This window comes from Drosophila miranda, chromosome 2, assembly GCF_003369915.1.
Source record: "Drosophila miranda strain MSH22 chromosome 2, D.miranda_PacBio2.1, whole genome shotgun sequence".
In the NCBI taxonomy this organism is placed as follows: Eukaryota; Metazoa; Arthropoda; class Insecta; order Diptera; family Drosophilidae; genus Drosophila; species Drosophila miranda.
The window spans coordinates 17538089-17563399 of NC_046675.1; the positions used below are offsets into that span (position 1 = coordinate 17538089).

Genomic DNA, 25311 nt, shown 5'->3' on the forward strand with positions numbered 1-25311 from the left:
GGCATAACCGGAAACTGGCGAGGCGACGTCAAAACTTGTCCCATTCATAACAATAAGCCCCATAAATTTATAATCTGCCTACTCTGCTCTGCTTCGAATTCGAAGTCTCTAATGATGAAGTGCGATCATAAATTTTAGTTCCGTAGGCAAATCTGGAAACCTGATTTGATGTAATCTCACTTGAAAATCACTCTATGTATATGCCTATGAAATTGTCCCCAATTCCGCATGGTTTCAAACCGAGAACAATCGGTGATCTGTAAAAACATATGGGAATTTTGTTCATAGAAGAATGTGATAATATTTGTATAAATTAATTGTATCTTAGAGTGAAACATTTTGAAACTTCTGCTGATGTAGCATCTGCAGCAGTAAAAAATATATTTTTGAAATATAAGGTCGGATATTTTAACATAAATTAAAGTATTGTGTGTTTTATCTAATTATCCATCTGCTTGTTCTGCTTTATAAAACATCGTAGAGAATTATTGCATATATTCCTGATCAGCACCAACAGCCTACTCGTTTTACCCATGATAGTCTGTCCGGCCATAAGATCGCAGAGATCTCCGAGATTATAATAGCCAGCTCAACCACTTTCCGAACCTATACACTCGTAAGACTATGAATTTTATATAAGGAACATGGAAAACAAATTTATAAATGGTTTTTAACCAACCACCTCCATTTGGAGTTGACGTGCAAGTGCAAGTTACACCAAGCCGAAACCTGTGGCGCGTAGAACGTAGCTAGGCAGAAACACAACAGACCGAGGGGTAGTGCTGCATAACGCACATAAAACCAACACATAAACGGTCGATTAAATGCCGGAAAGATAGATGTTTGACTAATATGTTCCGTTTTTTTTTTTTTTTTTTTGGTTGGAGCATTGGCTATATGTCGAACAGTCGATGTATGTCGATGCTCTTCCGAATCATCGAAGTAGTCGTATCTGAAATGCTTTCTTTAATCAAAGTTCATTTTTTCAAACCTAATTCTCACAACAAAATTCGCGATTGCCAGTGATTCCGACCAAAGTTTAGCGCTTCCTGCTTCAAGATGGAGCCCATCAAGGAACCGCCTCAGACATTTATCTTTGACGTCGTGGTCACCAATCTGGAGGCACAGGGCGTAGAAATCGCCGACCCCAAGCGGCTGGTGATCGATGTGAACGTCAATCGCATGCCATTGACCCTCACCTCGAGCCGGATCAATGTCAACGAGTTCAAGCCGGGCAGCGGTCTTCAGTTCGAGGCGGAGCCCAGCGCTCTTCGCCACACCCTCGAGGAATGCGGCATGACGTTCGTGGTAAAGTACGACGATCGCGCAGTGGGCAACGGAGAGATAGCCTTCCCTACCATGGTCACAGAGCGCATCGAACCAGGGATGAGTGACATCATCCACGTGGACACGTGCGTGTTGGGTAAGGGGGCTGAGCCGGCCGGTATGCTGCAGATCCTCTGCCGCCTGGTCATCCGTTGCAGTGATCAGCCGAAGTATGTAAAGCGCGCTGACACCAACTCAGATCCAATACTAATCAAAGGCTTTTCGAAATATCCGCAGGGTGGGAGGAAGCGAGTGCGAGCGGAACATGGACAACAGCATCAATCCGCAGGACATAATGTTCGTGGTGGGTGCGTCCCAGCACTGTCCCAGTCCTTGCGATCCCTGCCTAGACGCCATGGATTTAGATCCGGATTCCCATTGACAATCCTGTGTATTCCTTTCCAGAAAACCAGACCCAGGGGCAGCGCGCCGCCGGCCTTGTCGGTATCCGAAGGAGTTTAATCGATTAAGTAGCACAGCCTAGCGCGGATTACTAAGGAATACCAAGGGAAATGCCGTATTTGCCTCTATATCTGGTGGTTAGCTGTACTAATGTATTTCAAATTGATTTTGTCACGTGAGGCGAAGAGCACAAGTAATTAGAAAATGTTCTTTTATAAATCAGTCAAAATAATCTTTCGGTGTTGGGCTAAAGGTAGAAAATACATGATTTTTAATTTGAGCAACCACTTTAAGCAATCTTTATCTTCTGCTGCAAAAGATGCGAGTATCTGACAAGCATCCCAGATTGGTAACCTTCTTTGTTAGTACCTGTAGTTCTCTTGATTCTATTAATATCGTATTCGTTGACTGCATGCGATCAGGTGAATATTCCATGGACACTTCGTGTATCCAAATTAAACCCCAATAAATAGTGTGTTTCTTCTGATTAAACCTGCTTTGCCCAATCTATCTAATAGATACACATGCTCGTGTGTGGCTTAAACTGAAACACGCAAACTGACAGACCGACAGACCGATAGACCAGCAGAGGGGCACTCTGGAAGGGGCCGAATGAAGAAATATGAGTATGCAAATAAGCTTAAAGCGCACAATCGCAATCAAATACGACAGCAACAATAACTAGCGTAGCGTAGCGGTAAAGTGTTTAGACACGCAATGTCAATAAAGTATCTTATCTGGGAACATACGTTGAGCGGGCGATGGATACGGATACGGATACGATACGTTACGATACGTTACTCGTCGTGTCCCGCTCATATAAGGCACGACACCGCCGTCCCACAATGTCTTTTATTCTTTTCTTTTTTCGGTGGGAGATGGTGGATGTTGGGGAAAGGGAGCTCGTTTCGTCGTGGCCCATTCAAAAATGCGTGCCTACGAATTCTGATTATACATATACTTCTATCGCACGGGTCGAGAACAGAACAAAACAAAAAAAAAAACCAAACTTAACAATGTCAAAGGGTTTGGTTTCTGAGCATTGGGTCGTGGGCACTGGCACCGGCACCGGCACCAGCTCTGGCTCTGGCTCGTGCTTTGGCTGTTCTTGAGTGCTACTCAGTCTCCGTCTCCGTGGGAGTGTATGCGTGTGTATCTTTTTGTGTTCGCAAATGATCTTTGCATGTTTGAAAAACATTTTAGCATGAAGGGCGTGGCAAGTGCGTAACGGACAGAGAGGCAGACAGATAGGCGGAGAGACGAGCGTTGGCCCGGACAGACATCGAGTCGAAAATTGCAAATTGAAATGTTACAGTTAAGCACGTATTAAGGTTTGGTTTCGATGGCATGTGTGCAGCGATAAATCGATGCGATGTATGGATTTCATTGGAATCAATGTATATCCATCCAACCAAAATCCAAAGCCATGCTAGTCTGCTCCATCCTACAGGGTCGAAGAGGCCCGTTTCCAAAACAAAATCATTTCGAATAAACGTAAATGAGCCGCGGCACGGAACAATCGCTGATAGCCGAAGCTCAGATACGCTCGAAGGTACAGACACGGGCTTCACTTGAAGAAATAGATTTCGTTTAAATTTTCCATTGTATTCTATGGCTCGGAATTACGAATTACTTATAATATATGTATAAACAGTACTCATTCAGCGACATTATTATTCACATATATACATATATAAAGCTCTATTGGTTATATAATTATTGATCGGTGTTATTTGCATACAAATTGATGGGATATTTATGAATTAGTTGTCCTCCTACGGAGCACCGCAGCAAAGGCAGAGGCAAATGTAAGGCGGGATTGTGTAAGCGAGTGTCTTCCATTGATATGTAAATTTTAATGGCCAAATAATCGCATGTATCTCCAATGTAAAAGCTTAATAAATTGATTAAATTCTTGGCTTTTATTAGGAAGTTGTCATTAAGTCATCAGCGGACGGCGGAGCTGCGACTAATTTGGCCGCTGCTATTAATTGTTGCCTTCGAGAAGCAATTCGTTAAAGACCACTCGCAAACACGCCAAAACAGACCCAGCTTTTGGCATCATACTCGTATGTAAATTGGACAGAGACACAGTCTCAGTTCCGAGATTGGTATAATAAATGTTCGGGCCGAGAGAAACACATGTAAGGCATCTAGAAATGGGATTTTAAACGTTTAAGGCGAAGTATATATGTATGCTGCTGCTGCTGGCCCCAGTTTTGCATAGAGACATTCTAAGGAGGGGACCACTGTTGTACCAGTATGATGGGACTGCGACCCATGACGAATGCCCAGCAAATGCAAATGGGAATGTGAATGGCTACAATACACAATGGACCTGGATTTCCCAGAAATTGGTCCGCACTATCGCTGGCAGTTGTTCGCTCAGCGCACGCGATCGCACCGTTTCGTGTTTCCATTAGGCACTCACAGATACACACTAGCACACTCGCATACTCGAACAGAGATGCATCTTAGTGCGGTTTGTTTACGTGGTGGAGATGCATCTTGCTATTTTTACATTGCATCCCGCATAACTTATTCTCTTCAATTCTAAACATTCCGTGTATTTCTTCCTAATTTGCTCATTGCTCTTCTTTTTATTGAACGGCCCAGCAGTCAAAGAATATTTATTGATGATATGACCACACCTATTTTATGAGCTAGCCAGCCCAGCCCACCGCCCCATACCAATGGAACTGTGCTGCAACCAGTCGCAGTCCTAGTACCGGTGCCAGAAATAAACCACAAATCCCTAGTGCTAAGTCCAAAATAAAAGCCAAGTCAATGGGAAGTGGGAGATGCGACTGCGGCTACGGCTACGACTACCATGGGTATTTGAATTTGGGGGCGGAGTGGGTGTGGGTGTGGGACTGGGACTGAGTGCACTGCCATCTCACTTGAGATTTCTCACACCTCATCTCTGTCAGACTGGGGGTTTTTTGGGAGTCCGCGTTGGAGTTGCAGCTGGAGAAGGTGGGGTTGGTAGGAGACGTTGGGGTGGCGCATCCACGTGCCATGCTTTTGATCTGTTTAGCATTCCGTGGCACATCAGAAAGTCGTAACTATTGACAAGATCTGGAGCACCAACAAACTCGCCAGCAACCGAGAAGCCGAGAAGAATTGTTTTTCGAATCTGTTCAGATCGCGATTGAGGAGTCGAATGCGTTTCGGCAGCCCAGCGCTCGTGTATTTTGTATTTGTTTGCATTAATTTGTATATGTTACTTTAACGATTTAATGCGCAGCATGGCACCGACCCGCCCCGACCCGCCCCGACGCGGACTGGGCATCCATCGAATGGAGTTCGATTCCTTCCCCATTCCCAGGTGATTGCACTCTCCGCCACGGATTCGTTTGGGTGGCCGTGCACCCGGGCCACTGCCACTCCCCTGTCCGTGCCGCAGCCATATCTCACAGACTCGATCTACAAAAGTCAATTCGGATTCGGAATGGGGGCCGCCCTTCCCGCTGGGGCTGGCTAGCGCAAATTGCTCGTGCGTTCCTTCGCTACTACTTTCTTTCCGTATCAAATTGTGTGGATATTGCGCATCAATCACTTGATAAAGAACAACAGTGCCGCCGCTCTCACATGATGAATAACATCTGGCCGAATCAGAATTAAGGCCCAATGTTTTGCGCCAAATAAAAGTACGAGTGCGGGTGCGGGCTGGAGTGTATGGAAATCCACTTGAAACGCTGCGCCAACTTATGGACTTGGCTCGTCACAGAATAAACATATTGATTGATAAGTGAATAATTCGTGAATAAGCCACGGATGTTTGCTTTAATTAATTTTGAATTGGCAAGTGAAGGAATTATCTTGAATAACATTTCCGCTCCCGGACTCCCATCTCACATCCTACCCAGATATTAATTCATTATTCATTTTTTTGTTTGCTCTTTTTGGGCGAAATATTTATATTGTAAATAAAATTGTTCAGATTAATAAGTTTAATCATATTAAACATCAATAAATTGTTATATTCTTACATTGTGTACATGGTGTGTATTCCTATATGGAATCACTATTCCTATCTAGCTATTTTACATATTGTCCGAAAATTAATCGTGTCTAGCCGTAGTTATCTTAACTTTTATTGCTCTGTACATAGCATGTATACTATTATTTTAGTTAGTTAGGGTCAACTGTTCCATCAGTTTCTCACCGCTTGTAATAAAATATCAAAAACCTTTCGTTTAGGTAACCTTTTAAATATAGAAGAGGAAACCTGTAACAAATATGAACATTTTTTTGTAAATTCTTATATTTCCTTTTCCTCTTAAAAGCTCATTTGTATCTATTCGTATGATTCGTATATGGTTTTGCTTAAATACTTAATCTTACTACGGCACATACCATTTCGTACCTACATATGCATAGGTATGTAAAGTACGTTTTCTTTTTATTTTCCTATTTATTTTTTGCCCATATAATTTGAATAGCACCACCAATTATTTGTAGAAACAATTAGTTATCGGGTAAGCAGAGTGTTTCTGTCGAGTAATCGTGTCTAGCTCTAATTACTTTTACAGCGACAACTTTTATCGCCCTTCGCAGGGAATATCTCCAGTTTGATGCGAAATCTTCACGCATAAATGACCAGGCAGGAGGCAGGGAGGTGGAAATTTGTCAGTTGCCGTTTTGTTGTCTGGTTTTTGTTGGCTTTAAAGATTTGCCATGGCATAGTCCGGCTTCGGCCTACAATTTACGAAATGCCGCACTCCACTCTGCTGTTGAGCTCGAATATCGTGTGCCAAGTTTCGAGCGAGCGCTCTCTTCAGATTCGTATTTCACATGCTGGTCTCTTCGGCCACGCGCGCTCCTCTCTCGCTCTCTTTGCTTGGGTTTCGGAATTCGAATTTCGAAAAGAAATCAAAGCAGACAACGCAACGACTAACTCTGGGCATTCTTCGGGCGAAGCTATAACGGTACACAAGTTGCTGTCGGAAAACGGAAAACGCGAGCGTCCCAAGTGGAAATGTAGCCCAATCCGTTCGCTTCGGGGTATCCATCTAAAGCGGCCCTCGCACACACACACACACACAGCCACTCGCACGCACTCTCGGGCTCTTACCACTACAGGCGCCGCCGTGTGTCTTCGTATATGTGAGTAGAGCGCTTGCACAGGTGTTGGTGCTGGTGCTGGCATTGTATTCGGATACAGGATTTGCTGAAGTGCTTAATGAAACCATCGAGAGTGATAAATGTAAATGATTCGTTAATACCAAACGTATCCAATGACCAAAGTGCGGTTCCAACCATCCCATCTCCAGCCTCCAGTCCTGAGCCTCGTACTCGTACTCGTACCCGTAGTGTGAAAGAGTCTGTCGACTCGTACTCGGACTCGTTCGGTTTGCCGGTAGTTTTGCACAATCGTATCGTACCGGCAACGGAAATCAAAACCGAATATTGAAGCCGTAACTCAATTGCATTACCTGATGTGATGCGGCACAAGGATTACTCAAAAAATCGAATAAATTTTGTGAAAATCCACAACTATCGGAAACAGCAGCAACAGTACGACTGTAGTAGCCCAGCCTGACTTTGGAAATCGCTTAAATTCCCTTGCCCCTGTACCACTCGAAACCAATCCGCTCCACTCCACTCCACACCACTCTACTCCACTCCACTCGACTCCACACCGTGCCATTCCACTCCAATCTGCCTCACTCGACAGGCTCATTGCTCGGTTTGTGGTGCCACTGTCACTGTCGCTCTCGCAGGCGCTGCCGTGCCCCGACTTCGTCGATAATTGGAATTTACGACTGTGGCATAAAAAAGGAGAACAGAGGCACAAGGATATAGCCCAGTCAGGGGCACGGGCACGGGCACGGGCACGGGCACGGGCCTCAGAGCCTCTTCCCACACAGGCTCGTCCTCGCCAATGTTGTTGTTCGGTGACTCCGACTCCGACTCGTCCTCAATGCTCTGTTCTTCGTCGTATTCTGTCTCCTACCACTCTCCTAAGCAGAAGCAGTCAGCCCTTCGATAGTGCCGTGTAAATATTTTTGTTTCCTGTCCTCGCTCGGAGTGTGGTACTGTGCGGTGCCGTCCGGTGTGATGCGGTGCGGTTCAATTGGCCTGTCACCGGCAGGCGCGCTGATTTGTTATGGTAATAGTTGTCAAAACGAGAGAGATTCGAGAGATCTTTAGTGGCACTTGATTACACTTGGCAACATGACAAATGTATTGTATGCTTTATTGTGCTGTATTGTGCGGATAGTGTGCGCTTAGCGAAATCCAAATCGAAATCGAAACTGAGCTGCGGACAGTACAGAGGTGTGAACGTAAATCCGAACCAATTAAGAGTGCAATCAGAGTGGGACTGGACTGGAGGGCAGTCCGAGTGTTGGCTCGTTAAGAAGTTGGCTTGGCTTGAAGTTTCATTGAAACATCTATCTCTGGTTTCATCGCAGCTCCAGCCACAGCTACAGTTCAGCGCAGACGGCGTGTCTGGGCCTCATTAGAAGACTGGTCAGCAGGCCAATCGAAATGGGAATCGGAATAAAATAAAACTAAGCAAAACCAAACCAAACAGAACAGAAAACAAGTAGAAAAAAAAGAGAAGAAAATAAAATAAAACAGTGGATCCATTAGGGCAGAACGCGATGGAATATTGAATGGAATCATTTGGCTATATGCACATACATTAGCAGGTGAGTTATCTGGCCGCCTATTTCCCCGAAATTTATGCCCATGCATATCTGCATAATCGCAAATTAAGCTACATAATTAATAAGCCAAGAGGAAACCAAACCAAACCAAACCTCACCTCCCCTCACAGCTGCCGCTGCCGCTGTCACTGGGCGTTGATGTAGCACTTTGGGGAGCTATCTGCTTAAGCTGCCTTCTGGCAACTTTTTATAAGGTACCTACATATGTATATGTATGTATCTGAACGTGCCACTGCGTTCCGAAAAGTATCGATGTCTGTAATCTTAATTAGCAACACCACAGCAACCGGCAACAGTCAGCAGGCAGTAACCTGCCCAGCGCCAGGCACTCGAGCCGAAAACATCTTTTAGCATTTTAAGCATGGCGTACACTTTTCAGTGTTTTTTCTCTCCGTTTTTTCCCCGAGTGTTGTTTCCCAACGAAATCACATTACACTGAAAGCCGAAACCGGTTTCGGTTGATTTCTTGTCATATTTTGTATAGAAGCTAAGGTGTTTTGTACAAATGGCCAGCAAACCAAACAAACTAAAGTCCGCAGCCGCTCATAACCGGCTGCCCATCAAAGAGTTATTTATACCCATTAATACCTGAAGCACTCCTTGGGGAAACACACCCCTCGCACGAGTCACGAGACAAGAGACAAGAGACAATCTCTATGGTTAGTTGTATTGAAGTACTGGGTGGAGGTGGAGGTGAAGATGGAGTGCTCCGGCCCGGCTGGGACCAACATGCAAATATCTTTGATCTGCTTTCGGGTTGAAAAATTCGCACCTCCATGTGAGAACAAAGCACCCATGGGGCCCCTCAGTTGAGTGCATAAGAAATCAAGTTTACGACTGCTGCCGGTGGGTCTGGATCTGGATATGGGAGTAAGAGGAGCAGGCACTTTATTTGCTTCCATTAGAAAACGCTTAGCACCCCGAATGATGACCACAGGAGGGAAATTTACCTACAAGTGTGAATTCCAATTCCATTTAAAGCATTTGAGATCTCAAGTTTACCCGGGTTTTATTCTCTGCGACACCTTCAATCAGACAATCGGACAGATTGTTTGCGTTACATTGGCCTTTTTTGCTGCATTGTCTGCGCTGGAGCATAATTTCATTATTTGTAAGGTAAAACGAAAATAAATAATTAATAAATCAACGCATCCATTGTTTGTTCTCTGTCGCAATAAAAACAGATAAAAACTAATGAATTTTAAATGAGCAGGAATTCAAGTTCATTGAGATAACCGGTTTGGTTCGGTTCGATCAGTTTGTCCAGCATTTGATACATTCGTTGGCTTGGAATGACCAAAAACTGGCCAACAGTACAAGAGATACTCGTAGCAGTGGCAGTGGCACAGAAGGCCACCAAATGCCCTTTCAAATTCATCCAAATATTGTTGGATCTGTTCCCTCATCCACGGTTGATCTTTGTAGACATGAGAGTCACTAAGCTGTGGCTTAGTCGTAACATTTTTATGGGGAAACAGTTTTTACATAGAACACTACCAAAACTTAAAACAAATGGAAACAATTATAGGCTTCGATTTGAAAAGGGAGTATTATAGCCATCATAAAACACACAAAATCAAAAAATGATTAAAAGTCTAAAAAATATATTAGAATAGAAAATTATCAGAATTCAGAGTCACTGTCCTAATCTAAGACAAGATGAACCCCACTTTTATAAAGAGGTTTACACCTCAATACCAATTTGGTCACAATTGGATAACCTCATAATGTTAATAGTCCACGAGATTAACCTTTGCTGGAGGAGAATTTATTGACAAAATAGTACTACCCTTCGCGAGGGTATCATTTGTAAAAAAGCCCAGCCCTATGCCTATTGCCGCAGATTTGTCTGTTTTGTATTTGTGGACCAGGCTCAAGTCTGGGCCAAGTGTTTTGTCTATCACATTCATAGGCATATTTACGAGCAGCATTTATTGATGCTGTTGTTGGTTATTTTTCTCTGAGGGCGGGGGGAAATGGAATATCGTAATAATTAATTAAGTTATAACATTAAAAGGCCATAAAGGGGCATTATGGCCATAACTTTGAGTGGACGCATGAGCATGAGCTATGCCACAAGCCTGGAATCTCGGATATTCGTTACGAACAGACCCATAACTCTTTTCTCTTTTGTTATCAGGGGCAGATCTGGGCAGTGGAAGCGGGATACTCGGCCATATGCTGATGCGATAGCCCCTTCCCCCAGGCAGATCCTGCTTCTGCCTCTGACAGATTCCGGCCATCATCATCATCTTTTACGACTGTGACTGCGACTGCGACTGACCAGGCCAATCATGGTTACTTTCCTAACCAGAACCTGCCCTGCATTCCTCTCTCTGTCTCTATGCGAATGATGTTGTCAGTTTTGAGTTTTGGCTTAGTTTTGCTTGGTTTTGGTTTTGGCCATTCCAGCCATGTGCCAAATAAATGACTTCACATTTTTAAAGATATTACGTTGACAGCCTGAGATTGAGAGATGCCGGCGAGCACCTTCGAGTATACTCGAAGTCATTGACGAGTGGACCGAAGATGCGTCATGAATTCCGACCTGGCCATGAGCTCAGAACCCCATTCTTTGGATGAGTAGAAATATGAATATATTTAGAAAATGGCATTTGCCGAGTTTACTGTTTCCCCTGCAACAGCCAAGCAATAAAACGGCTAGAAACACTTATTTGGCTATTTTAGAGAATCATAATACTGGCGAAAACGTGTGGGAAGTGTTGAAGCCAGCCGATACCAGGCATTGTTCTCGAGAATACTTTTGATTTATTGGCGAAATGGTTGGAATTGACAGCGGTTATTAATTGTGGCCACGCACACAATGGACACGCGGAACAAGACACACAATCACATATTCAAATGAATGCCCTTGGATCTGGCCCAATGAAGTTTGACTGAGCATTTGGATCTGGGATAATGAATGCCTTGGGGTCGTATCCGTATTTATACTCAGCGAGATAATTAGTCCTCCATGGAATGAAGTTTTCCCAAACGCCTCAAGATATGCAGCACAATCTCGATTTCCTGCCACCAGAGTGGATTCCGTTCCTCATTCATTCTTTAACTGTTATCTCAACTGATTCAACTGTCTCTTAGATGAAGTGAAATTTAAAGACCTGAAATTAACAATTTATTGAATAAACAGTCTGTATTGTAAAGCTACTATGTCATAAAAATTGCTAAATCTGTGAAAAACAAACCTCTTTCTGCTATTTTGATGAAGCGTACATAAATATTTCAAATGTTTGTCTGCACAAATATTTGAATTGGATTACATTTTATTTATTGTAGTTGGAGTTGCATGTATTTTATTATGAATTCAGATATATACACAGGTCCGAGCTCCCAGTTTATTAGATCTGTTTGTATGAGACGAGAATACTTATTTATCAATGTTATGCGTTGAATAAAACAAGCAGATATATAGAGATGTAAAAGGGAAAATGCAATAGAGATGAGCTCAACAAATATTTCTCATTTTTTCTCCTGAATGGAACTTCACTTCCTATCCACTAATGAATTGAATTATTGCATTATGCAGCCAAAGGACATCCCAATCATCCTCACTCGACGCCACTTCACTCCACTCCACTCCACTCCACTGGCTGGGCGTGCTAGTGCACGACGGCCGTTCTGACTGCGGAAAACATGGATGAAAATGCGATAAGCACTCGATAAATATGAGCAGAGGCAGTGCCAGAGGCAGCGACAGACACAGAGCCAGACACAGAGTCTTAACAAGCGACAACTTTCAGTAAACAAGAAAGCGAAGAGCAGAAGCATATCATGCATCCCGAGGCAACGATCGATATAATGTGCCAGCAGCCCAAGGAGCCACGTTCCCATCCACATCCCAGCCGATGGCGGCGACTGAAGCTGCATTATTCGCTCCCCTGGAGCCTTGGCATTGGCACGGGCATTGGTCCGTTGCTCCTGATGCTCCTGCTGGTTACGCTGGAGACCTGCCAAGTGCGGGGCTCCTACCTAGAGCCCGATGAACTCATCCAGGAGCTGGACCGACCGGTGCCGCTGACATCGGTGCAGGGTGTGCTGGGCCGGCAGGCCATGCTTCCCTGCGACATCTCGCCGCTGGAACGCGATGACGCCGTGTACATGGTGCTTTGGTTCCGCGAGGGCGATGGCGAGCCCATCTACAAGTGAGTGGAAGGTGCCAGCGGGCTTCATATGCAGCCTCTCCCTTCCTGGGCCTGGGACTAACCATATTTCATTGCAGCTTCGATGTGAGGGGGCGGCAGTTCGGCCAGGCGCGCCTCTGGTCCTCGCCGCTGGCCTTCGGGACACGCGCCCACTTCAGCAGCACCACCCACCCCGCCCAGCTGAAAATAGACAACATACGCATCGAGGACGAGGGCGTCTACCGCTGCCGAGTCGATTTTCGCAATTCGCCCACGAGGAATCTGAAGATAAATCTAACTGTCATCGTGCCCCCAGACAGACCCATCATCTATGGCCAGAACAGGCATGAAAAGGCCAGCAATGTGGAGTCCTTCAATGAGGGCAACGATATTGTCCTGTCCTGCGAGGTCTCAGGCGGTAAGATCCCTGTCCCCAGCTCTGAATGTGCTTATTTCTACGTTGCGTGTGTCTCCAGGTCGACCGCGTCCCAATGTCACATGGTACTTGGACAATACGGCCATCGACGAATCCTTCGAACAGCGCCCCGATGGCAAGACCATCAACCACCTGTCCTACCCCAACGTGGGCCGCCAGCATCTCAACTCTCGGCTCGTGTGCGTGGCCAGCAACACGAACCTGACGCCACCCAATAACAAGGTCGTCATACTGGATGTGAATCGTAAGTGGAAGCACAGGGGGCACAGGGGGTATTTGCCACAGAAGTATGGATTTATTTACTATGGACCTTTTCGTTTCGATTTGTTTCCAGTGAAACCCATGGCGGTGCACATACTCACCAAGGATCGCTTCGTCTCCGCCGATCGTACCTACGACATTGAGTGCAAGAGCTCCGGCTCTAAGCCGCCCGCTCTCATCACCTGGTGGAAGGGCAGTAAACAACTCAAAAAGCTCACCAAGAACGTAAGTTCCAGTTCGAGTTCCATTCTGGTTCGCTCCGTTCGGTTCGGGTTGGTTCGATTCGGGCTAAGTTAAGCGGAGCTGAACACTCATTTCGAATGCACAAAGTCTCGGGCTCATTAATTAAACACAAATTAATATTGTACGGGTAGAAGAGGTGGTGCGTTGCTTATAATTGCCACAATTTTCGTTTTCATTTTCGCTAATTTCTCGGTCTCGGTCTTGGCCTTGGCTTTCTTTGCCGTTCTTTTCGTTTCTGTTCGTTTCATTTCGTTTCCTTTTCTTTCCGTTTCATTATTCATTTCCTAATGGACTCTGTTTGCGTTTCTTTTTTTTAGTTTAATGAACCCGATAATCAATCTCTAAGTATACTGACGTTTACGCCCGGACGCGAGGACGATGGCAAATATTTAACATGTCGGGCAGAAAATCAATTCATCGACGGCAGCGCCATTGAGGACAAATGGCGTCTCATTGTCCACTGTAAGTGCTGAAGGAGAAAGGAGACAGCGAGTCTGAAAAGGAGAGGGTGAAACTTAATTGGGAAAACATACATATCTCTGTCCTCCACACAGTCCAGCCCACGACAACGCTGAAGATTGGCTCATCCCTGAACCCGGACGACATCAAAGAGGGCGACGACGCGTACTTTGAGTGCGTCGTTCAATCGAATCCCAAACCATACAAGATGTCCTGGTTCCACAACGTAAGCGAAAACTTTATATTTATCCTCCTTCTGATGAGCTCACCTCTCACCTCTGCAACCTCTATGCCATCCATACCCATATATCGAATATCTAGGGCAAGGAGCTGCAGCATAACATCTCCGCCGGCGTCATCCTCTCGGATCAGTCGCTGGTGCTGCAGAGCGTCTCACGTGCCTCGGCCGGTGACTACACTTGCCTCGCTGTCAACTCTGAGGGCAAAGGCCCAAGTAATCCGGTCACATTGCGCATACGCTGTAAGTAAACGCTAGCCAAATCCCGGCCGTCTCGGCCACATCCCCATCCCCCACTATCCCCCGTACCATTCACCATGCTCGAAGTCACCAAAGTTTGGCTTTGAACTAACGTCTATGTAATTTCCAATTTAATCCTTGAGTTTGAATGGCTCTTAATGTATTTAGAGTGGGGGCTTCGGATTCTACTGCTGTGTTCTGGCCCAAAGCCAAAAACAAAAGCCCAGTAGGTGTGTCAGCCTCAGCATTCCATACCATGCCAAGACCCACCACCACCTCCATGCCCTTTCCGTCAGCCCACTCAGCCCACTCAGCTCACGTTAATGACCAAGATTATGGCGCAATGAATGCATTGCCTTGGCACTGGCACCAAATGATATTCCAAATGACCAGAAGAGGAGGCAGGACTTAGACAGGCGGCAGGGATTGCAGTGGCCAAATGTTGGAGCCAAATTCGAAATTAATTCAAGCCAGTTTAAAGACCGAGCGGCTGGTGGCTGGTGGCTGGTGGCTAGGACAGGCGCTTGCATATTGAGATTTATTCTCGGCCACCCTAATAGGGCATTAAATATTTCAATAAGTGTTCTAATTATTTATTCGTCTCCGGCAGACGCCCCCATCTGTGCTACCGACCACGAGGAGCTGCTGGGCGCCTTAAAGCACGAGACGCTGCCACTGAAGTGCGAGGTGGATGCCTCGCCACCCGCCGACTCCTTTCACTGGACCTTCAACTCGTCGGGGGAGCAAACCGAGCTGCCCGCTCGCCTGCACTCCACTGAGGTAAGCCACACACTTAATAGAGTTGTTAGTGGTCGCTCCACGATACGCTATCGATACGCTCCCTTGCAGACTGGCATGTCGCGACTGAACTACACGCCCAGCACGGATCTGGACTATGGCACAATTTCCTGCTGGGGCAAGAACTCTATTGGCATGCAGAAGAGTCCTTGCGTCTTTCAAATTGTCGCAGCGGGTAAGCACCGACCAGGCTCTACATTGTACGGGCTCAACATAACTCTACCCACAGGTCGGCCCTTTCCCCTGCAAAACTGTTCGGTGACCAATCAATCGGTGGACTCCCTGCAAGTTGACTGCATCGAGGGATTTGATGGTGGCTTGCCTCAGGGTTTCATGCTGGAGCTGGTCGAGTTAAACACCTTGCGATTGGCCAGGAATATCACAGTTTCGGTAAGTGGAGTAAGGGGAGTTCTAATTTTTTTATTCTGAACCTGAAAAGATATTTTAAAAGTGCAATGTCGGTTTAAATGATAAATTTTCACATAATATAAACATGATACATAACACATGATTTCCGGAATATATGGAGTACCCAGGATGTTACTTGATTTCGCAATTCCCGTTTCATTCTATTCAGCATACTCCGGTCACTTTTATTATTGACAATCTGGACCAGGCTGCAACCTACCGGATGGTAATATTCGCTGTCAATGCCAAGGGTCGCTCCGAGCCCACCATAATCGATGACATCAACTTCAAGGGGGTGGCCAAGTTCACGGGTGAGACTATGAGAGTGCTTCCAATTGGAGTTTACCTTGTAATAATTGAATTGCGGATCCACAGGTGCCTCGACGGGTCTCTCCATGCCGCTGTCGCCGTTCCTGGCAGGTCTGACCCTTTTCTGTGGCCTCCTCTTTGCCATCTTTTGCATCATGCTCGCTGCCATCTACAGGAGGTTCTCTAATCGGTGCGTTAGCTAATGGCTAATGGCTAATCGGTGTGGCTTTGGCTTTGGCTTTGCTATAATGACCTCATTTAAATTGCAGGCGCACCGACAACAACCTGAAGGTTGCGAAGCACACGCAGCTGAGCATTCCGGCGGACTGCCAGCTGGACCCACTGCATCCGGGTGCGCACGGCGGACAGCCGGAGCAGGGGAACCACCAGCCGCATCACAGCCTGCTGCCCCTTAATTGTGATAATCGCAACGCGGTCGACTGCGCCAACCTGGGGGAAGTAAGCGTTGGGGTCGGCATTGACGGGGTCAAAGGGAGCTCTCCCATCGGCCTGGTGGCCCTGGGCAGCGAAACGCTACGCTCGACGGCGCGGACCCGGCACAGTCCGCTTGCCGATCAGGTCGATATAGACGACACAGATCCCGATGTTATACCAAATCAGTATGGTAAGTGGTCATCATCACATCACAGCCCGTACTGTTCCCTAACTAAAATTTGCCTGATCCTTAGAAAAACGTCCACTGAAAAGTCTGGTGTCGCCACCTGGCTTTGCCAGCCCCTCGACTCGCCTAATGCAGCGTGACTACGTCCGGGAGACGGAGCTGGTGAAGGGCAGCTGCGAGGCAGTGGGCGCGCCGGAGGGACTGTCCAGCATAGGGCTGATGAGCAGTTCCGGCAACGAGGTGCTGCACTACACCTTTCGGCCCAGCAAGCAGATCGTAAGTATCCGAGATTCAAGGGGACTTTGGTGATGGGCTGGCATCTGTGCCTCAATCTTGGTGTCATCTCATTTCTGGTTTCCTCTCTCTTTCCCCGCTTTCGCCTGAACAGAGCTATGCAACCCTCAATAGGAAGGGCATAACAACCTGTAGTCCACCGCTGGGCACGCAGAACTACAGTGTGAGCACATCGACGCCCTCATCCTCATATCATCTAACACCGCAGCCCATGGAGGTCAGCCTGCTCAGTCCGAACCATCCATCGGTGACGTCCTCGCTGAGCGAATACCGATTTCGAACCGGGCCCGAGATAGTCACCACTTCCAATCGCATACAGGAAAGTTGTATATAAACTTCACACACACACAAGTCACACGCATCTATACATACATCAAATGCTACATACCGTACTCGTACTCGTATATACCTATACTTACTTCTGAGTGTACAAAAACAAAAGCAAAAGCAACATATTATCGAGAGCAAAGTGGAACTGTATTAATGCATTGATATCGTACCGTAACGTAACGAATAACGTATCCTAGCAGCTAGACGTATTTATTCGCATGGTTTGAGGAAAGACTTCTCCTAGCTCGTAAGCATCTTGTGTACTTATTGCATTCATCATCGAATCAATGCCAAAAGTGTAGACGAATACACTCGTTTTGTAAATAGTTGTTGTCATCTGTTGTTGTACCTAAGTCTAATCCCATGAACCGAACCTAAAGCTGAATCTGCAACTAAAAACTCCCCCGAAAGTGAAACGGAAACAGAAACCGAAACATTCTGGTAGATCAGAAACGAACGAAAAAACTTCTAAAGAACATATCGTTTATCTTTATACCCAATGCCATATCCGCACCCCATGTCCCCAACCCAACATATATATATGTTTCTCCCGACATGAGGTTCCAAACACGCTGTCAACTTAACATATCGCCAGACATCCTAAAAGAACTGTGCTCCCGCCTAACATTGCTTGAACCAGGCTAAGGCTAAGCTAACCCGCTTTCCCCGGACGGGGTCTCGGTCTCGAGGTCGAGGTCGAGGTAAATGTTGCGCGCCAAACCCTGAGCAAAACTGAGCAAACCGATTGCAACTAATTTACGCCATGATATATAAATAAACATATAAACTTGTATCCATTTAATCTAAACAGGACCTGCACTCTTCCAGACCCGGCAGAGTTCTGCGGGAGTCGCATTTGTGAGAATATCATGTCCATATCCTCTATAAAAGTATTACCTATTGATTTTTAATTTGATTAACTGAAGTGTTTAAGTGTAGCTACCACATACTTGTATTTATCTAGGCCTAAGTAGCCCTAAGTGTCGGTCTAAGTGCAATGTACATACATGATTAAACACACATATAGAAGCATGCTAGAGCTCGCTTGTCAAGGACTCAAAATGGTAACGCACGGAAGAACTGAACAGAACAGCACATAGAAAATTCTCCGTGAAATTTACTCGACAACTGTACATATATAGATCATAACTAATGGTGAGGGATATATGTTGTTCGCTTCTACGAGTATGTATGTTGTTGCCCCATCTAGGAGTAATTTAAGCATTTATAATATAGAACAATTGCAAGGCCACCACATAGTATGTGCACATCTTCGGCGAGATCCGAGATGGGATTCCTCGCCTGAATTATTCTGCGGAAGAGAGCAGCTGTGTTCTTCCCCACCTGGACCGAACACCTCTCCAGCGGGAGGATGGTATACATTATATGTACTTATAAATATGTACACATGTATGTATGCTAGAGAGTTTCTGCCAAGAAGTACACCTAATACAAACAGAAATGCAAAGATTAGTATAATTTGTCAAACATAGTTTTTGTAACTATTAGGAGAAATATTAAATACAATTAAATTATAACTAAATGGAACTAAATCACACTGCGTTTCACTGTTGGACCACCGCCGCTTTAATAAGCACTTGGGCAGCAGGAGGTATTGCGGACACGAACCTAACTCCTGCGGCACTAGTACTTAGGAAAGCAAACCGCCAAAATGCACAAGATATGTACAAGGTAAGTGCTCAAAATATACTCACCCATGATCTCCAGTTCATTTTCCCGTGCCGTGACCCCTCCTTGAACTGCTGTTCTGATCTGATCTCTGCAATGATATGTACATCAGTTAGAATGGGTTCTTCTGCTGGATCGGTGGATCGATGGGAATGACATCACAGCATCCCTCACAATTGACAGCTCGAAGCATCCGTCCGTTCTGTAATGTATTCTGAACTATGCACTTCATCGTTTAGTTTTGAGTTATTAATATCTATAAACGATACTTAACCTTCTGTGGCAGCTGTGTCATGCATCTGTATCCAATCTCCTTCTCCTTCTCCGTCAAATACGAGTACTACATTTGTCTACCCTCCCCAAAAATAGAAAAATACGAGTATTATTGCCCCTCCACTTCGGGTCTTCGTTCGCCTGTGTATGTATGTAGATGTGTATCATTGCAAGTCATATACGGATGGCATATTGCTATGGCTAGTAACCTCTTGTACATAATACATAAGTTTATTAAATTTAAATTGGCTTAATTGACCCTCATTCGTTTTCCGTTGCCCGATGCCCGTATTCGCCGACAGCGTTCAAATTTACTCCGTGACAGACGACAACGGCCACGTCGCATCTGCTCCGGCTCTGTCCCTGTCCGTGCTAGTGCCCGTGCCCTGTGTGTGTTGTTGCCTTCATTGCTGGAGCATTCAAAGTCAATTGAATTTAAACGAATAAAAATACACACAATGCGAATGTGCAGAAGCAGTCTTATTGTGCCGCTGCGATGTCGCTGCTCTCGGTTATGAGTGCTGCTTCTGCTGCTCTGCTGCCGCTGCTGCTCTGCTGCCGCTGCTGCAGCTACTACTGGGGCAAGCGTCAAGTACTTGTCAAAAAAGCAGAAAATGCCAGAGCAGACCCGAGTTTGGGGCACAAGCTCGTACTCGTATGTGCAACAATTTGTCGGCGCAAGATGCGCAAACAAAGTACAATAAACAGCTGCCTGAATGCATTCATCATCTAAATTAGAATATACATAGATTAATCAGAGCACAATAACACTTAGTTAAGTGAATCCAGTAGCAGCCACAGTAGCAGCCGCAATTGTCGTCGTCAGAAATCTGATGCACTTCCTGAGTTGCATTAACGGCAGCTTTTGTTGCAATTCTACTACAGGTATATGTACACTGATTGTATTTTATATATTATATTATATACATTTCTGAGCCCAGATTCGAGTACATCTTAATCTGCATTAATGGACGCTCATTTGAGTACCTTACACATAATTCAGTGTGATATACATGAAAATATTCAAAATGGCAAACTGTTTCTTCTTCAATAACTTCTGCACTCACAACAAGAATTATATAAGAATTTACACATGAAACGAATACTTTCTGAACTGCAAGTATTGCACTTAATTTAATAAATATAGAATTTCCTTGCACTAATTAAAAATGGAAATTATATTCCACTCTACTGTCAGTTGCCAAAGCTAAGGGAACAAGTGTGTGTTTGCGGCTCTTTTAAAGACACTGAGCTCCACTCCATGAGCCATCCGCATATTGCACAGATGGACAATGCATATATGTTGTACTTATTTGCAGAATAACATTAAGTTAATGAACAATTTCCGAGCGGAGATAACGAAAATAATGTGGAAACATTTCGCATTTCGCAGTCGTATCATACATACCATATTTTGCTTTCCGGAAAAATGGAGAGTCGGAGAGCGGTGAGAGAGTGGTAGAGTGGAAGAGTGGGAGATCCGATCCGCTCCGCACGCGAGGGAGAGTCATCCATTCAATCGTTGGTGTTGCCGTCGCTCGACGCCTCGACAGCTCGACGACGAAAACGTTGATTGCGATTATCGCGCCTTCGAAGGGTCTTAACCTCGCTCGGAGAATTGACCAGCGCCAGTAGGCGCTGTTTCCAGCATATGTACATACATATGCACACACATACATAGGTATGAATGTATTTACTCGCATGCAATTATATTTTTTAAATATTTGTGCTTTAATGTTCGTTCAAGAGCAGCAGGGAAAGTATGTGGTGTGGTGCACAGTCTTGTTTTTTTTTCGTGTTGGTTTTCCGAGAAGTGGCGCATCCCATGCACACCGCGATCTGGGATGCGAGATCCGTGATCCGAGATCTGAGATCTGAAGTCCGCGGCTGAGCGCGGAGAACTTTTCCGCTCGAGGGCGATTCCACAACTGATTTGTGCAGTGATCGCGTGGACAGTCGTTGGATTTTTGAAAATAACCATCAATTCATTGCCGAGCGGCTCGCCGTCCGATCCGCTCTCTGTATGGGTGTGGTGTGTCCATGTGCGCTCGACACGCCGCCCTCATATGCGTACTCTCTTATGAGTGAGTGTGTAGTTGTGTGTGTACACAATGATGATGTACCTACATACATACATACATACATACATACATCAACATCAATTCTGCAACAATTCCGATCGAGCACAGCCAGACCGCCCCCCTGCCCCGCACAGTCCTAGTTTGCAGTTGATTATTGACTAAGCCGGGCGGCAACTGTCCCGCATTTTCTCGAATTGAAATACGCGTAGAAGTACTCGAAATAGCAGCCTCAGCCTCAGCCTCAGCCGCAGCCGCCCTTCCCTCACGTTCATATAGGATTATTTTATCACACTCTCGTTACAATTTTCCTCCCCGGCGACGGCACCGGGCTCTTCTTCTTTCGTTTTCCAATCTTAAATCAGCATCGCCGATGGCTTTTCACACAAACAGATTGTCCAGGCCTATAACAGATTAGGCTGGCAGAGTGCGGAGTGGAGTGTGGGGTGGATTTCTCTCTGCTCCACAATACCACCCTCCGTACTAAACACTTAATATGGTCAAACGATGGTCACCGAGTGAGAGGTGGAGGGGAACGACTTGCTGGATTATATCCATGTGTTGTATCACATTGAGTTTTGTCCAATTTCGAGACTCTAGATCCGAGATCATGTGCCTGCACGATGATAGGGGGTGTCCAATAAATCTCACACGTCTCACTTCTGGTTGGAAGATTTTGCCTGTTTCGTTTTAAAAAAATACCATTACGATATCGTTTTTACAGAAGGTTTTTCATTTTCTGATTTACATACATGTGATTCTCAGTTTGTACGACTTTACAAACTTCGTTGTCTAGAATCTATTAAACTTTCTGGAGGAAAGTAAAATTCGGACTTGTACGTATAGAATTATGTACAAGGTTGTCGAAGCTTTTAATACCCTTGAAGATCGAGCATAATGTCAGCTATGCTGTAAAATAAATCTTATAGTTTTTTCAAAAGCTGAGTTTATATGTATATCTTGGAAAACAATTCACGTTTTTCCACAAATTTAATTTACTATACGTGCATATCATTTACTATATCATAGATAACTGCATTGGGGAAAAATGTTTCAAATTCAACTCATTTAGACATTTATGTTTTTAAATAAAATCGAACAAATAGTTACTATAGCTTATAATATGTAAGAATATTATTTTATATTGTATAAGTATATAAGTAAGTGTCCCGCATTGTGCCACCATATGATACTCTTAAATTGAATCTTATATGAGTGGAGGTGGAGCAACTCAACTTATGATTGTGGTATCTACGAGTACAAGTTCTCATGCGCACACAGATTCTGATTCGTATTCGGATTCGGTTGTGTGCATTCACTTAGTCGAGTGAGGAATTTCAATTAATTCAATTGAGAGCTAAGTACGAGTAGGTAGTAGTGGGCACTGTCACTGTGGATCGTCAGCGACAACAATTTGGTCTCCATCTCATCATCTCTCATCTCGTCTCGTCTTGTCTCATCTCATCCCATCTCCGGCTCCAGTGAGAATACAAGACTGTGTGCTGTGTGCCCATATCGTTCTTGTAGTCATATATGCAGCTTCCTTATTACGGGCCATACACCATCTAATAGGCTGCAGCCAGCGACCGTGTGTGGGTCCGTGGAGCACGTAATTCCGAGTAAGCGATGGTTAAACTCGAGACCAGGACAAGTCAACTTAAATAGCTCTTACGGCTGCCTGCCGTAGTTGGCGACTACCACGGACTGTCGGGGGCATCTCTATCCGCAAATCCATAAAAAAGGAATGAGGGCGTAACCCTCTCTCGGTGGGGAAGGATGGGGGAATGTGGGAGATGAGAACCCACTCAATAGGTACATCGATTTTCGCACACATTGTTGTCTGGCCAGGGATGCAAGGGGAAGGGGAGAGACGCTTGAAAAGATTAAGGTGAAATCCACAAATTTGGCGCAAATGAATTTTCTTTTTATGTTTTTTACACATCTTAAATTTTTTATTATTATGCCCATCCTTTGTTGTACGTTTTCGATCCTCATTCTATTACACTTTGGTTCGGTTTCGCTTCAAGCCCATTCCCATCATTCCCATCCCTTTCCATGCGAATTGGAGAAATTTGCGTGCGTGTTTTGAATGAGAATTTGTTGCATATTTGCCTGCCTGGTTGCCTTTCGCCTTTTTACTTTTTGTGTTGGCCAAATGGAAAAAAATAGACGTGGCAAGAGTCGAGAGCGGGAATAGCGGGAAGAGCAGGAGCAGGAGGAGGAGGAAAGGGAGAGGCAGGCGCCAGCTACAATCGAAGTCGGTTGGGAGTCTGTTCTGTCTGCTGTTGTACAATATATAAACATTTACCCATATATGTACATACATGTATGTATGTACGAATATCGTAAAAAAGTAGCAAATTCCCCTGTTGCGTATGAATTTTTGGCTTCTTCGCTGAAGTAGAAAGCATTTTCGCTCTGGGTAAATGTGATTTATATTGATTGTAATCGTGGGAGTGGGAACGGTTGGGGAGAGGGGTGTGGGTCTGGCTCTGGGTCTGGGTCTGGCTCGCATCCTAACTACAATATCAGTGAGCATCCGACAAACAGCGATTCAGGTTCGAGCAATATACGTACAGACAAAATATATATCCCCCTCAATTTGTATACACAATCTATTCTCCAGATATCCGCAAGCCAGGAGATGCTGCTTCCCCTTCCCCTTCCCCTTGAATATTTCCCGATGCAGATCCTGATGCAGATGCAGGCGCACGCGGTCGGAGCCCACACAGCAGCCTTGGCTGGCCGTGCCACTTACAGTTGACATCAAGACAACGGCGGCGTGTGCGGGTAGCAGAGCACTCCATACATCCCGCCATTGCAGGGAGGGTTTCGTAGCAGACCTCCGGCTACCATTAGCATTAGCACGTTTTGTGTGCACATTAGAGATGCCCTCATCTGGCCATAGGTAGGACGCCCATGTCTGAGTGGCATTTAGCTCGGGGCTGCCACAAAATTTGACTTTGTGTGACGTATCGCTGGGTTAGCGCCAGTCAGGCACTTCCACTTCCAGTGGCAGTGGCAGTGCCAATGCCATCCAGCCATCCAGCCATCGCCATCCACCTAGCCAGTCAACTGGGTGGTTCGTGTCAAGGACTTGAAGTCCTTTTTAATTTTAATTAGGTTGTAACACGTCGGAACGTGCTATAATTCGAATGTATGGGGCCTGGAGAAATGGAAAACAGCGCATTGACAAACCGTCTACCTAATTGTCTGCAACCGAGACCGAGAACCAGCCAAGCCCAAGGACAGCCCATCTCAATCGTACACACCCACACACCCACAACTCCTCCCGAATTCCCTTCCCATACACCAGTGTACACGCCCCCACATAAATCAATCCCCCAAACATCGCCATCGCCTCCAACATGTTCGCATTGAGCAATTTGTCAATTTTTAGGTGCTCTGTTTTTCGGCTGTCCCGTGATTAACATAAACCGCAATTTTCATTGCCGACCTGGCGAGACAAAGGGGCTGGAAACTTTCTTAATAATGTGGCTCGACCGACCCCCACACACACCCAAACTTCCACCTGTCGTCTGTCGGAGACCCAGGATCCACTCGAGTCCCTAACCAAATCCAGGACGACGCTGTTGCTGTTGCAAAATTTATTGCCAGCAAAATAAATACGCAAAAGATGACATATGATTTGACCCGAAAGATAAAACTGTCTGAAAACAAATATTTCCGCTTAGACTCCATCCGTAATGCGAGTGCGGCCGAGGGGGGGTGGGAGTGTGGGAAGGACCCGACAGAGCGGAGCAGAACCAAACAGGATAGGATAGGACAGGGCTGCTTCTGGTCCTGGGAACGATTGGAGAGGAAATGGTCATGTTTATTTAAGGTTCTGGTTTGCTCCTTCATTATTAAGGACATCATTCAACTAGTTGAATTGGCCCTTTGCTCTTTCGCCCTCAGCCCAGTCCTCGCCTTCGACGTCGCCTTCGCCAGGCTGTCTGTCAGGCCATTCTTTTTGGCCGTAATTTGTACACGCATACTCATATGTATATGTATGGGTAAATGTGACTCCACCTCCAATGTGACTCCACTCACTCCCACATCTGCGGTGGCGGTGGCGGCGGCAGCGAG

The 25311-nt window shown here is 45.5% G+C and overlaps 2 protein-coding genes and 1 long non-coding RNA gene across 13 annotated transcripts; 2 read left to right on the forward strand and 1 right to left on the reverse strand.

Annotated features, from left to right (window-relative positions):
- The first annotated feature begins 927 nt into the window (after positions 1-927).
- Positions 928-1967, forward strand: LOC108154397. Of its 2 annotated transcripts, XM_033388174.1 has the most exons (3): positions 928-1496; positions 1564-1630; positions 1732-1967. In XM_033388174.1, the coding sequence occupies exons 1-3, from the start codon at positions 1060-1062 to the stop codon at positions 1786-1788; spliced, it is 561 nt and encodes a 186-aa protein (XP_033244065.1). In that variant the 5' UTR covers positions 928-1059; the 3' UTR covers positions 1789-1967. The 2 variants fall into 2 exon arrangements, with proteins under 2 accessions (XP_033244065.1, XP_017140152.1); XM_017284663.2 differs by having other exon boundaries at positions 931-1496; positions 1564-1966.
- Positions 1968-6623: 4656 nt separating this feature from the next.
- LOC108156901 (hemicentin-1) lies at positions 6624-18735 on the forward strand. 5 transcript variants are annotated; one of them, XM_033389231.1, is made up of 17 exons: positions 6624-6837; positions 8148-8387; positions 11950-12565; positions 12643-12962; positions 13021-13224; positions 13315-13466; positions 13802-13946; positions 14039-14169; positions 14265-14424; positions 15032-15201; positions 15271-15394; positions 15449-15609; positions 15797-15938; positions 16003-16126; positions 16206-16561; positions 16626-16834; positions 17994-18735. In XM_033389231.1, exons 3-17 carry the CDS (start codon positions 12195-12197, stop codon positions 18042-18044), a joined length of 2820 nt encoding a protein of 939 aa, XP_033245122.1. In that variant the 5' UTR covers positions 6624-6837; positions 8148-8387; positions 11950-12194; the 3' UTR covers positions 18045-18735. The 5 variants fall into 5 exon arrangements, with proteins under 5 accessions (XP_033245122.1, XP_033245121.1, XP_017144135.1 ...); XM_033389230.1 differs by having other exon boundaries at positions 6625-7843; positions 16947-18735; XM_017288646.2 differs by having other exon boundaries at positions 6625-6937; positions 16947-18735.
- LOC108156903 lies at positions 17900-21087 on the reverse strand. Of its 6 annotated transcripts, none has more exons than XR_004471919.1 (4): positions 20553-21087; positions 19146-19221; positions 18898-19090; positions 17900-18628 (listed from the first exon to the last, which is right to left on the reverse strand). It is a non-coding gene; the product is annotated as an uncharacterized LOC108156903 (long non-coding RNA). The 6 variants fall into 6 exon arrangements; XR_004471918.1 differs by having other exon boundaries at positions 18898-19085; positions 19146-19285; positions 20553-21086; XR_004471917.1 differs by having other exon boundaries at positions 18898-19085; positions 20553-21085.
- Positions 21088-25311: the final 4224 nt, after the last annotated feature.

Coding starts and splice junctions, on each gene's coding strand:
- LOC108156901 (XM_033389230.1), top strand. CDS start 12,195: ATGCATCCCGAGGCAACGATCGATATAATGTGCCAGCAGCCCAAGGAG. Junction 14,170..14,264: donor AGATGTCCTGGTTCCACAAC/GTAAGCGAAAAC, acceptor TCGAATATCTAG/GGCAAGGAGCTGCAGCATAA. Junction 15,939..16,002: donor GGGGGTGGCCAAGTTCACGG/GTGAGACTATGA, acceptor GCGGATCCACAG/GTGCCTCGACGGGTCTCTCC.
- LOC108154397 (XM_017284663.2), top strand. CDS start 1,060: ATGGAGCCCATCAAGGAACCGCCTCAGACATTTATCTTTGACGTCGTG. Junction 1,497..1,563: donor CGTTGCAGTGATCAGCCGAA/GTATGTAAAGCG, acceptor AAATATCCGCAG/GGTGGGAGGAAGCGAGTGCG.